General features: G+C 39.4%; 1 protein-coding gene across 1 annotated transcript in view; it reads left to right on the plus strand.

Moving 5' to 3' along the window:
* Positions 1 to 13,239, plus strand: part of sulf1 (sulfatase 1) — a 42,722-nt gene that overhangs the window by 26,240 nt on the left and 3,243 nt on the right. The window contains exons 10-18 of the mRNA XM_053487744.1: positions 726 to 861; positions 3,085 to 3,295; positions 3,705 to 3,960; positions 5,378 to 5,474; positions 5,633 to 5,727; positions 7,501 to 7,578; positions 8,729 to 8,901; positions 8,995 to 9,137; positions 10,193 to 10,316. Coding sequence (XP_053343719.1) covers positions 726 to 861; positions 3,085 to 3,295; positions 3,705 to 3,960; positions 5,378 to 5,474; positions 5,633 to 5,727; positions 7,501 to 7,578; positions 8,729 to 8,901; positions 8,995 to 9,137; positions 10,193 to 10,316 — 1,313 coding nt within the window. The remainder of the gene's footprint in view (positions 1 to 725; positions 862 to 3,084; positions 3,296 to 3,704; positions 3,961 to 5,377; positions 5,475 to 5,632; positions 5,728 to 7,500; positions 7,579 to 8,728; positions 8,902 to 8,994; positions 9,138 to 10,192; positions 10,317 to 13,239) is intronic.

Below are 13,239 nucleotides of genomic sequence, written 5' to 3' on the forward strand. Positions count from 1 at the left end.
GAATTGTGTGTGAAATGCGAAACTCCTAAGCCCAGCACAATCCCATCAATCTCGCAGCGTGGCTGTTCTCCTCACCGTGCGTGCATAACGAGGACACGGTGAGAAGCTTGCAGTCCCCTGCAGTTCATCTTTGTCCATTTGTGACTCGGGGAGGTTTTCAGTGGCAGAGCAATAATAAAGTCATTGAGTCAGTGCCCGATCGGAGCCGGTCGGCCGTCATGAGACCAAACGAGTGCTGCGCACGAAATCGGACCCGTACTGTCTTTGCAAACTCCCTAGGTTAATGAATCGTGAGATTAGTATTTTAACCACTTCATTAATCTGATGAAATAAAACGCCGCATCAATCCGCTTGAGCTCCATTTATTTATTTTTTATTTTTTACAGCCGCGGCCTCCAGCCAGACGGTCTCTTTATTGTTTGGTTTTATTTTTGTTTTAGTTCGCGTAGCTATGTAAAATGACCTCGTGCACGATCAGGCCAAGAGTGAACACAGCACCTCGGTGCTGAGAGACAGATTTATTTAGTGTCAAGAGACCACAGTGGTTATTTCTGTGGGTTCAGCCTGAGAAGAGAAACTAGAGGACGAGAGTAATGTGGAGAGGTGAGAGCGCTCGTCTTGGCACACTTGACCGAGCCTGACCCGTGCACGGTGACCAGGCTTTTCTGCCGCCCAAAACCTCAGAGTGGCAGTCATACTCACGAATGTCCTCCTGTCCGTTCCAGCAAAATCCTGCGCAAGAAAGAGGAGACGACGAGCAGCGTGAGCACGGCGCATACCAACAGCCTGCCCAAGTACAAGAAGGTCAAGGAGACGTGCCAGCAAGCCGAGTTTCAGACGCCATGCGAGCAGCCTGGACAGGTACGCGATGTTTTCCGGGTTCTGCGCAGTCCAATCACGCAGGCAACTTTATCACGTGCGCTGGTTCAAAACAGCACTAGACGCCAATAAAGTGTGTTCACAACACTCAACCCCCCTAAGAGTTGCTGGATTGTAATTCAATCTGCCGTTTATAGCTATTGATGTGTAATTAGAAATCGTTGCGCTTAGCAAGAGAAACTAATTCCCGCGTGGTTGCTCTTTCATCAGCGGCCTGTTAAGCAGCATGCGGCGCGTCTGCTCCGCTAACCCCCAGCAGCACGGTGGCAAATTGCAGCAGAACAATACAAATCGTAACAATTTCAGGTAGCTGTGTTGCTTCTAACACCCAGTCTGGGAATTTGATTAAAAACCAAAAAGCTTTCTGGTTTTTGGTGCAAGTGTGCTAACTGTGCATGCATGCGTGCACACACACACAGGTGTAAGTACTTCAGAGTAGAAATATAACTTTTTTTGTATTTATTTCTGCAGAAAATCTACCCTCTATAATTTTTGGCATCCTTGGTAAAGATTCATATATTTATATATATTTATTTAATTTTTTTAATGGTTAATTAATTACCACCAGCATTGAGATTGAGTCTGAGCTTGTGGACAGCTATAGTCCCTGTCTAGGAATGTGACCCGAGCCGAGGCTAAAAGCTTGCGGGGGGAAGCAGAAGAAGTAATGCAAGACTTCACCTGATGACTGCTGTCCTCCTCCACTTCCTGTGGTGAAGTCAATGAGGGCTGTGTGTGTGTGTGTGTGTGTGTGCGCGCGCATGCATGCTTAAGTGCGATTTTTGAAAGAGGGGGCTTGTTTGTATAAGCTTCTCCTAGTGTGGTTGTATAGCGTGTGAGAGTTTCCTTCAGTTCGTGTAACTTGGACATTTGGGTAGATTGTGCAAATTTGCACTCCTCGGTCGTTCTGGAGACTCCGTGAGCACGATTTTGTGTGTATGTGTGTGTGTGTGTGAGAGAGAGAGATCCAGCGAAGTTGGCAGTGCATGACTGTTTGTCTAAGTTCTCTTGGAACCAGATTGTGTGAGTGAGTGCATAAATAAAGCTTGCATAGTCTGTGTGGGTGTGTGTGTGTATGTAGGGCGAAGAGGTTCACTTAGCAGGTTAACCTGCCACACAAACAAAAATCTCGGAGCCACAGTTTCTGTCTGTCTGTCTGATCAAGCTTGAGCATTACCCGCCGGCACAGAAGCAGGAAATCTGAGCACGGTTTTGTCTTTTGTTCAGACACGGTTTCCCACAGCTGGGAGCAAATGTCTGAGCTGTGAGAGAGACCAGGAGAGAGTGTGTTTTCACCAACTGACACCACCAAATTGGAGATTAGGACCACATTAGCCTCTGGTCTTTTCTTTATGGGAAAGATTTGAAGTGTGGGGCCTCTCGCTTGCTGCATGTTAGCCAGATTACGTTTTCAACACACGAAAAAAAAAAAAAAGAGACCTGCTCAAGACATGTAACTTTGTGCTCGTTAAAGAGACCCCCCCTGTGTTCCTAATAAATATGCTTGGTCGATGCTAGAGATATATTTTAGATAGTGGGAAATTAAAATATGTTGTACAAAGAAGACATTCTTGAATCTGATTTTCCTACGAGGTGTTGATTAATTCTCAATTTTTTTTTTTTTATAACTGCAACTCCGACAGTAGATCAAATACATTAAACCATTATCGCTTGTGTGGTTACAGGAGCATGTACCGCGGATGTTCCAAGTAGTCTAACTATAAAAATAAAACAGTTTGTGTATGCGAGCAAGTTTTAATCATGCATTCTTTACGGCATATTTAGTCTCTATTTTGTATTGTTGTCTTATTAACTACAAGACAAGGGGGGAGAAAAGGAGAGGCTGCTGAGGAAATGACTGTAAATAGCTGCTATAACATTTTTTTTTTCTTTTTGAACATTCTGTATATTTCTTAAAAAAAAATAGATAATAAATAAATAGATAATTAAGTAATTTAATAGTAGAGGCTCAACATTTCGTAAATTGCATTTGTTTGATGCATCGTATTGTTGATTCTTTTCCTATACCAGCACACCCTCAAGAACTTTTGATGGTTTATTATACTTAGTGTGATTATTTTATAATTTGTATTATTATTTCTATCTAATGGAATTGTGGACACATGTGATGTGGTTGGATAGGAACAATTCTTGTAGAAAGCTGTAAAAAAAAAAACCTGACATCCGTGCTGTTGCTTTGAACAGAAATGGCACTGCGTGGTGGACGTTACGGGGAAGTGGCGTCTGCAGAAGTGTAAGGGAAGCCTTAAGGCAGCGTCCAGGAAAAGGACACGCAGCCTGAGAATGCGCTCATACGGCGGCCGGGGGAGAGAGTGCCACTGCGACGACAGAGCATATAAACCGACAAAGAGTGAACGCCGGGCACACAGGCACCTTTCACAGAGCAGCAGGCCACGTGAGTAAATTTAGACCATATTAAGACACATAAGCACATAAGAATATATCATTAGGAGCTTGCTTTTATTAAACAAGGTGTAGCACTTGAGGTGTACTGCTGAACTGGTGCAGAAATGTAATGTCATGGTGCCATCTACTGGGTACAACATGCATGAGCATTTAATAAAGATTTTCTTGATTAGGTTGTGTTTTTTTAACCAGTGAGCATCGCAGGTTTTAGAGAAGGGGGGATTGTATGAGGTCAAAGTCTAATTGGCGTGTTTATGCCTCAACCAATAAAAAAAAAAAAGGAAAAAGTCCAAGCAGAACAACTTAATTAAATGATTATGTAAAAATGATTATCATTATTAATCTATAGCCAGCTGGATAAAAATTATCTAATGAAGTTTGTGCGTTTTGTACACCAGGTTACAGGCCACGTTTCGTCCACACTCGGCACGCACGCTCACTATCGGTGGAGTTTGAGGGTGAGATTTACGCCGTGGATCTGCAGGAGGATGACAGGCTGGCTACGGAGCCTCAGCCAATCAGCAAGCGCCATCACGAGCCCGAGACCTCCTTCGACCCTGACTTTAATCTGGAGTCGGACGACGCTTCAGAAGAGATGCTCGCAGATGATACGAACGCCGTTGGCTACCCGAATTCACTCAAAGTCACACACAAGTAAGAAGGAAACCCAATAGACTACATGGGTTATTATTATTGCTACATTAAGCAATTTTATGGGTGATGTACTGGTATTACAAACAACTGTCGTGGCAGAAATGTTTTGTCTTTAAGGTTGAGGCTCTGGTTTGCTCATCGGAGGGGCAGGATTTGGGTTTTTTGGCAAGGCCCTTATCCCTATGCCATATATGGCAGTCCCAAGTTTGGAGAAATGGGTGGGAAGGGCGTCTGGCATAAAACCTGGCCTCATGAGCTCATGTCTGTTTATCCAAAATGACAGAAAAATCTTTTGTTTTGTGGCATTCATACACGTAAAGTAACTTTGTTTTAAATGTTAATTTACAAGCACCTTACCCACACCATTATAAGGAAATAAAATTACAAAATTGTTGATTGTACAAATACAAGACGTGTTTTTAATCAGATTTCCTGGTTATCGTCTTAATGCTGGGAAATGTGACGAAGTATGGGGCGCTTAAATCAAACCGGGACTTTTGATTTTGCAGAATAACAGAACACAGTTATGATAGTACAGAGTCCCTTTATTTCTCTATATAATCCCCTGTATCTGTTAAAAGCCTGCTTCACGTCTGAAGCACTGGCCTCCCACGAACTCCCAAACATGTGGAAATGGCTTGGAGCGGCGCCAGGACTATACAATGGCAATAACTGCCATTGAGTTCTTGTAACGTGCAAGTGGTGTTGGTGTATAATCGTGTGTACAGTTCGCACCGACAGATGCATCTCATTCGCAATTTCCTGTTGATTTATATTATTTTTTATTTTTTCTAATCTGGCAATCCACACTCTGAATGTTCAAGCCACCTCGGCCGAGATGGTCTTTAATGCTTTAAAATGTTTACACCATTAAAATATTTTAATGCGGCCAAGAGTCTCATCGCCGTGCTGTGCTTTCTGTGAAACCAACGGGCATTTACATCTTAACGCGCAAGAGATTTCGTCACAAGTCCCGGTTTGTTCTGAACGCCCCATCGAAATTCTACTGTACATTGGCTCACTCTTTTAAAAACACTGTTTTTAAGAATTTGCATGTTTTACTGGTCTTTTTTGCGTGATTAGAATGTTATCGTGAGCCTCTGGCTAAAGTTTCACCCTATTATAGCTGTCATGCAGACAAGATCTGTAGCCAGTGGGCGGGAATCTGATACGTCTAAATTAAGAAGAAAATTTGATAAGTATTTTGAAGGAAAAAAGGGGGGAAAAGCTACACAAGGCCTGAGGGCTGTGATTACATGAACATCTCTGACGGTACGCTGTACAACACAAGGCATCATATTTTTGCCTTCTCTATTATATGGTGTGTAAGCAGGCTATATGATCTTGCTGTATGTTATATATATATGTATATAATGTTCCTGTTCTTTTCACTAATTGCTGAAATGCTGCCTGACAGGTGCTACATCCTGCTGAACGACAGCGTACGCTGTGAAAGAGAGATCTACCAGTCTTCCAAAGCCTGGAAAGATCACAAGAGTTTTGTCGATCAGGAGGTATGCAGTTACAGATCGAAGCTAATACACAAATTAAATTCTGCACCAGCACAAGGTGTAAACAAAGTGTAAACAAATGTCCAAATCTGTCTTTTTTTGTAAAACTGGTTATTTCTCTAAATTAGCTTTACCAGTTTTATTTTTTTGTAATCTTTTAGATCGAGCTGCTCCAGGATAAGATGAAAAAGTTACGAGAAGTCCGCGGGCACCTGAAGAGCAGAAAGCCAGATGAGTGCGACTGCGGAAAGAAAAGGTTTGTCCCAATCCTCTTGTCAGTTTCGTTTCCGAGCCAACGTCAATAATCCGTCACTCTTCATGTACAAGTCCCGCCGAGTGCTAACTGGAATCCAGAGCGAGCGAGCGTATGAGCCGGGTGCTGATGGAGCGTTAGGAATACCATGACACGGCTCCTTTGAGAATTTGCCTTCCGCTCCACTCTGCTGTGGGTTGTTTCCTTCGAGTGGTTAAGTCACTATTTGCAGCGACAGCCGATTCATTGCCGTTCGTTGAGTGATCGGTCGTCACGCCGCCTCCAATCCTCTTGAGTGCACTTTCCGTCTCTGGCTGATGGTAATGGATCATTTTTCAAGCGCCAGTTCCAAGAGCAGCAGTGCACTTCTTAAAAGCGCATATGGGTGTAATGGCTTTCAAGTGTAATAATAGTTGTGAGAGAGACGGCTCTGCTCTGACTCAGAGCTTGATTTTATGTTCAGCGCAGAGACCTGCTTCACTCTGGTTAATCACTTTTTCTTTTTTCTTGTGTCTTGACTCATTAGCTATATTGGGATGGGGGTTTATTGGTAATGTATTTTGGATTGCGTTAATTTGAACTGGTTTCCCAATTTTTTTCTTTTTTATTTATGGTCCATTTGCCCTAAGCATGTCCAGCAATACTGAACTACACATTCAAAGCCCAACCAATTGGAGCCCTTTGTTGTTCAATAGACGGCTCATTATAAGCAGAAATAAATTTCATATAAATTTGTGTAGGATAATCAATTTTTTACATGAAAACCGATTATCAGTACGTAACTCGGCTAGCTTGGCTTTTCAAAATCTTTAAAATGAATCCTGAAAAACAATGACTTTTTTTTTCAAAAAAAAATTTATCGTGAGAACAAGTTATTATAATATAAACATACAGCTGCCCGTCTAACCACAAACTAATTAAATTTTTTAAATGAAGCATCGAAGGCCTTTGTTTCCAATACACTTTAACTAGTGAATACATTTGCCTTTACGGTTTTTCATGCAAAAGGCCATAATGGCTTTAAATGCATGCAGGTAATAACTGTGGCAAAAGATAACTTGTACACCCAAGAAAAAAAAATCTCATCTGATTCAACTAATCTGTTAATGACCAGGTTCGGTGGGTGTGTTTAGATGTTGGTGAATTAAACTGTGCCCTGGAGATGCCCATTTTTTTTGTTTGACTTTCATGTGGATGTAAAATGCCACATAAACACACAGGTATTTTTTATTTATTTATTTATTTATTTATTTATTTATTTATTTATTCCTTTGTTCCCTAAGAAAATCTTTGTCTATGTGAAAAACCCAAGGGGAAAAAATGCTGTGAAATGCAAAATGCGGCAAAAGTACACAAAACCAACAGGAAGCGATATAACCCTTACTTTAAAAAAAAAATTTCATTTACTAGAACGGCAAGAGAGCCATTCTAGTAATCAGACTGTATAAAGAGTTTATTTCCAACTTAGAGCTCAGAACTCGGTCATGAACGCAGCATTAGCTAGCTAACTGTGGTTACGTCTGGTAGTTGAAATTACTTAGCCTGGCTAATCTATGCTAGCTCCTTAAAAAAGATTACCCAGGAGTTGACTTTGCTCATTTCTGCCAGCTAGAATTGTAATACTTTTTTTTTTTTTTTTTTTTTTTTAAAGATAGAACCTTTTATACCATATTTTTTAAAAGAAAATTACTTTTTTCATAAAAGATATAAAATGGGGATTTGCTCTGTGGGGCTGGAGCCAGATTTCACTCGCTGTTCTCTCTCTATTAAACACAGCTACTATAGCAAAAAGAAAGAGGACAGAATGAAAGCGGAGAGGGGGAAGAGCAAGAATGGCCGTCTCCATCCCTTTAAGTGAGTCTCTTTCCTGCGTGTGTGTTGTATGTCTCAGGTGTCTGTGTCCCCATCAGTCTCTGTGAACATCACTGGCTCCATGTTGCACTAAATCAGGTGTCTTGTACACGGTGTTCTGGGTTAACCTGTTCCTGGAAGAAGAAAAAACATTTCTTAGGCCAGGCAGCCTATTTTTCAATGACCTCACTCACAATGACAGCAGGAAGCTTTTATAGAGAAATGGGGCTTTTTAGCCTGTTTTGTGTTAGTATGCATGAAACAAGAAGGACTAAGCTGTTTTTGACTCTAGTGTGCCATCTAGTGGACATCTTTTATAAACATCCTCACTCACAGCAGTAAAAAAAAAAAAAAATAGTTTACTGTCTAAAATAAAATGCCACCCATGGTAAACATTTATCCATAGAATATGCTTCTTTATGTTTTTGTCACCACTTCTACGTCACTTTGATTTTACACATCTGGAATGTAAAATGAGCTGTTAAAGTCTGAAACGCTCACTCACATTGTTTTAGCCTTTAAAATTTCCTTCCAAGATGTAAAAAAAAAAAATAATAATAATAAAGTGTCATATAAATGCAGCAACATTTGAAAATATTGAAAATGTTTCAGCACATCTATCTTTCATTCCATTTAAACTTAAAGGACTGTGTCTTGTGTAATTCATTGGTTGGTGTCAGGTGCAAACTACAATACTAAGAGTTTAAAATACAGCGGGTGTTCACATCAAACCGGGACTGACTGGTGGTGAAATTTCTCGGGAACGAATGTTTAAAACCGATTTGATGTTTACAGAAGACTTTAGGTGCAGTACAGTATAAGACTCTTAGCCGCAATAAAAACATGGCAATGGTACGAACAATTTAAATAAGGCCTTACATCCGTGTGGTTTGACTTGAATGCCCCTGATAAATGTCATTGTTCTATTGTTTTCATAAAAAAAGGGTTATGCTTAATTTTATTAGTTGCAAATGCGGATCTACTGTATACAAAAATCTCCCTGTCTGGGAGCCAGCAGTTACCTCACGACGAGTGTGATCAGAGAAACGTCCTACTTAAAAAGATTACATTCTGTACTCATCATGCCGACCATCTTGGGTGTTGCTGAGACGTTTGGGAAGATAAAAATCTCAATGATGTGTGTGTCCTGCAGGGAAACGGTGCAGGAAGTGGACAGCAAGGTTCAGCTCTACAACGAGATCCGCCGAAGGAAGAAGGAAAGGAAAGAGAGGAAGAGGCAAAAGAAGGGAGACGACTGTAGCTTGCCTGGTCTCACCTGCTTCACCCACAACAACGACCACTGGCAGACTGCCCCCTTCTGGAACCGTACGAAAATAACTTTCTTTTTAATACTGTACTTGGTATGTCTGTTTGCAGTGTGTGTCAGGACGCTTAAAAAATGGGGATTTGTTTGTACAGTGGGAGGTTTCTGTGCCTGCACCAGCTCCAATAACAACACCTACTGGTGTCTGAGGACCATAAACGAAACCCACAACACACTCTTCTGCGAGTTTGCAACTGGATTCCTGGAGTACTTTGATCTGAACAGTGACCCTTACCAGGTGAGGCAGTCACGGTGATTGCTTAATTCCATCGTTAACACTTTCATGGTTTTGCTAGATTAATATAATTAAAATCTTTTGATGTTGAATGATTTTTTTTTTTTCTACCTGGGATGACACTTTGATTAAAGACTTTTTATACAAATAAGATTTCATATTTGATTAATTATACAATTCTATATTAATTTTGTAAAGAAAATACAGTGCACAATTTACAGTAAGGTAAATCTAACAATAAATCACCATAAAAAAAAATAATACCTTTGAAGATAACTTTCTGATTAAGGTGAAAATTTTAAGATAGATTATTTATTTATTTATTTACGTGGATAAATAATATTTATATTTTTTATTAACTTTAGTACTGATTAGTGTAGTTTATAAGGTTTTTTTTAATAGTACTAATGGAGTCGGTACAAAAACAGTTGTGTTTTAAACATCAGTATTCCACACAAAATTAAGTTACAGAAAAGATATTTGTATGCCTAAAAAGGAAGCAGCACGTTGCATAAGGACTTTTTTTCATTAATTATTGGTTACTGTGCATCCTTGCTCTACAGCATTTATTTGCATGTGGCTAAGACTTTCGAACAGTACTGTACATCAGGATACATTTTTTTTTTTTTTAGATATGCATCATGATGTAGTTGTGATGTGGGTGGAGCTTAATCTTTTTCAAGTAATGTACTGGTCTTGAGTGGACAAAAAAAAAAAAAACGTGGTAGCATAACGGGCAAGAACTCACCTAGTCACTGGGAGTTCGAGTTCAAATCCCCCCAAAAATAAAGAAAAGCTAGCAGATGGTAGTGTAATTAACATGAATTTCAGTTGTTTAGTTGTTTAAACTACCCTTAAACTCAAAATGCTTTTAGAAAGGATTAAATAACTGCACATGTTTATGTAAGAATGCAATAGTAATTAACATCCAACGTATTGTGTGATCTACCCCGCGTATGTAATAAATGGTTAATATGGTGGCAGTGTGTCATTTCGACATACTTTAACTTGCAGTTTAGAATAGTACCTGACTCCGAAGATGCTCATGTGCTTCGCAGCTAAGCAATGCGGTTTACACGGTGGACCGAGACGTCCTAAACCAGCTCCATCTGAACCTAATGGAGTTGAGGAGCTGCCAAGGCCACAAGCAGTGCAACCCCAGACCGAGAAGCACAGACACAGGTACCACGTCAACCCTTTCCCCCCCCCCCTCTCTCACTCACATGCTGGCTTTAAAAACATGCTGGACCATTAGGCTCAGAGCATCATGAAAAATCTCTTGACAAACAGTGTTATGCATATACTGTATTTTGGCTCTTGTTGTTATGCTCCAGCTTGTTTCACTGGTTCTCCTCCAATTCTGTGTGGTGCATGGTGCATGTCGACCTGATCGTATATCTGTATGTAGTTTGGGGTTCTGACACCATGATGTTCTTTCCCACTTGAACACACCCTTCCTGGATAAATTCCATCTTATTCCTTCAGGAAGCAGAGCACTGATGAGCCATGCTTTACATTTGTCCTTTTTTCCCCCAGATGTTCGGCCAGTGTTCATATCAGGAGTGAAATAATCAATTTCATCTGTTTATCATAAAAATGTACATCATTCAAAGAAATACACCTATAAAGCTCTTAACCTGGCCCCATCCTTTCTTGTATTGTATTTATTCCAAGAGTGAAGTTATAGTGCTATAGTTATAAAAAAAAAATATTTTTAACCCTCTATATTTCTCAAGACATTCTGATTTCTGTTACAATTTTTTATATCATTTCCACCAAGCATTTTAGTCATATTTAACCTTAAACATTGAAACTGATTTGGGTTAAAACAAAAAAACTGTCATTTTAAGTGTTGGGTATTTATTTAATGGGATAGCTGCTCCTTAACTCAGGCCATTAATAAACTAAAGAATTAGTGTCCAAGCAGCACAAAGATCTCTCATAAAAATGATCCTTATATAAACACTGCACAAGTGCATTTATTGTGCAAGAATTAAAAAAAAAAAAAAAGGGGTGGTGCTGTTTTAGGAAAAATAACTACAATGAAAAGGTTTATTCTTCTTATACCACAGCAGGTCACCAAATTATTGGATTGTTGTCTTTTATTTGTTTACAGATACATTTAATATCTATTAGGCAAGTTATTTTCTTTTATCCCTTGCTAAATTTTTTCTCACTAGATTCTCTCTTATATTCTTTTTTAAAAGTAAGAAGACAAAAAAAATTTAAATTGTTACCAAGAAAAGCTGAAAAGTGCACATCATTAAATTTTTACAAAGCTCTGACACTGGAGACAATTTCTATTACTTTAAAATATCTCCATCTCCCTATCATCCAGGGATCACTGGTTCGATCCCCGGGTGATGCTGTTGCCTCTCACAGCCGGAGGTCTAGAGAGAGCTGATTGGTCGAGCTCTCTCAGGGGGGAGGGCTGAGAGGTAGTCGCGCTCCCACATTAATCACGGCGTCTGTGGGCTCGCGCAAGTGGGAGGAGCGGCTAGCGCTTTCCTCCGAGTGTGCCCCCTAGTGACGGGGAGGAATCGGCCACGACTAAATTAGGGAAAAATCAGGAAAAAAATCCCCCGCCCCATAAAAAAAAAATACAAATAAAATAATATCTCCTTCTTGTATTAAAAAACAAAAACTATTGTACAATTTATTAACCCCAAGTGTGTTGTATACATCTAGGTCTTTTAAAACAAAATAACATTTTAAGTCCCATCTTTGTTCTTGCACAACAGAAGCCAGCTAACGTGTTCTTTTTTTAGTTCAGTTATTTTCTTAATCGTTGATCACTTTATTAATAAACCACTTAATTATACATAAATGTGGTTTAGACTATTTTTTTCCCCTTTTATGTTGCATAAGGGGCTTATTAATATAGAAATGGCAACATAATAGAATGAGCTCATTTAATATTTGTTACATTCATGGCATTTGCCAGACTGCTATTATCTAGAGAGTAACTTAATTTTTCTCATACTGTGCAAAAAGTCTTGAGCCGCTGTCATTTCTTCATATTAGATTAAATAATGAAGACTTAATTAAAGAAATTGGAATAAATATTTTACTGCGACATGCTGCAAAAACTAAAGAAAAATCTCTACACCTGTTTCTCACTGTGTGGCTTAAACCAAAAACAGTACTCGGGTTCAGGGTCTGGACTGAAATTAAGAGCCTGAAGAAACTATTCCTCAAGACTACATAAAAAAAACAAAACAAGAAAGTCTCGCTCTTTAAAAGCAAAATATGAAGTCATGGCTTTTCAAAAAAAAAAAAATTGCAACAATATTATGTGTTTATAAACTTCTAATAAACACCTTCTGACCAAACAGACTCGCACATTCATAAGTGCTGTGGTATAAAGGGAATGATTTAGGAGGAAAAATATTTTTGCAGAATTTTCCACTTTTCTGACATGGAGTCAAGCAGGCAGGAGATGTCTAGTGCTGATATTTATTTCAAGGCTATTGGAAGTCAACCTCATATATAACTTTTTCTGGATGAAGTAATGTACTTCTGTGTGCCGCAAACTTTCGACTGGAGTGGAAAATTGTGTCAAATTGTAAGTGTATATTCTGTACACAATTTAAAACAAGTCACATTATCACATTTTATGACACAACAAATGTATAGGAGCATTTCCCCTGTAATCTTTTCCAGTTTCTTTTTTCTCACTGGGACGTATCTAACTGGGCTTTTTCTCTTTAAGGGTTCGATGCTGTGCATGCTGAACAACAGCATCAATGTGTCTTATCTCTCTTTTTTTTTTTCTTTCCCATCCATGATTGACACATTAACATTCGATTGCTCTTATTTTCCTGATCAGGGAGTAAAGATGGAGGAAGCTTTGATCCACACAGGTATCCACCTTTTTTGATTTCATCCATGCCTTGTTTCCATTTAACTGCATGGTCCAGCTCATTTCCACTAATCCGCTAGGACGCATCGGGCTAAAAGTGTGTTTGTGTGTGCGCGTGCATGCCTGGATGTGTGCGCGTGCATGCCTGGATGTGTGCTAAAAGCATTAATTCAAGTGGTTAAATCCAGAAGTAAATTTATTTATGAATCAGCAATTAAATGAACGATACAATTTTAATGACAT

The sequence above is a fragment of the Clarias gariepinus genome, chromosome 26, assembly GCF_024256425.1.
Source record: "Clarias gariepinus isolate MV-2021 ecotype Netherlands chromosome 26, CGAR_prim_01v2, whole genome shotgun sequence".
Lineage (NCBI taxonomy): Eukaryota > Metazoa > Chordata > Actinopteri > Siluriformes > Clariidae > Clarias > Clarias gariepinus.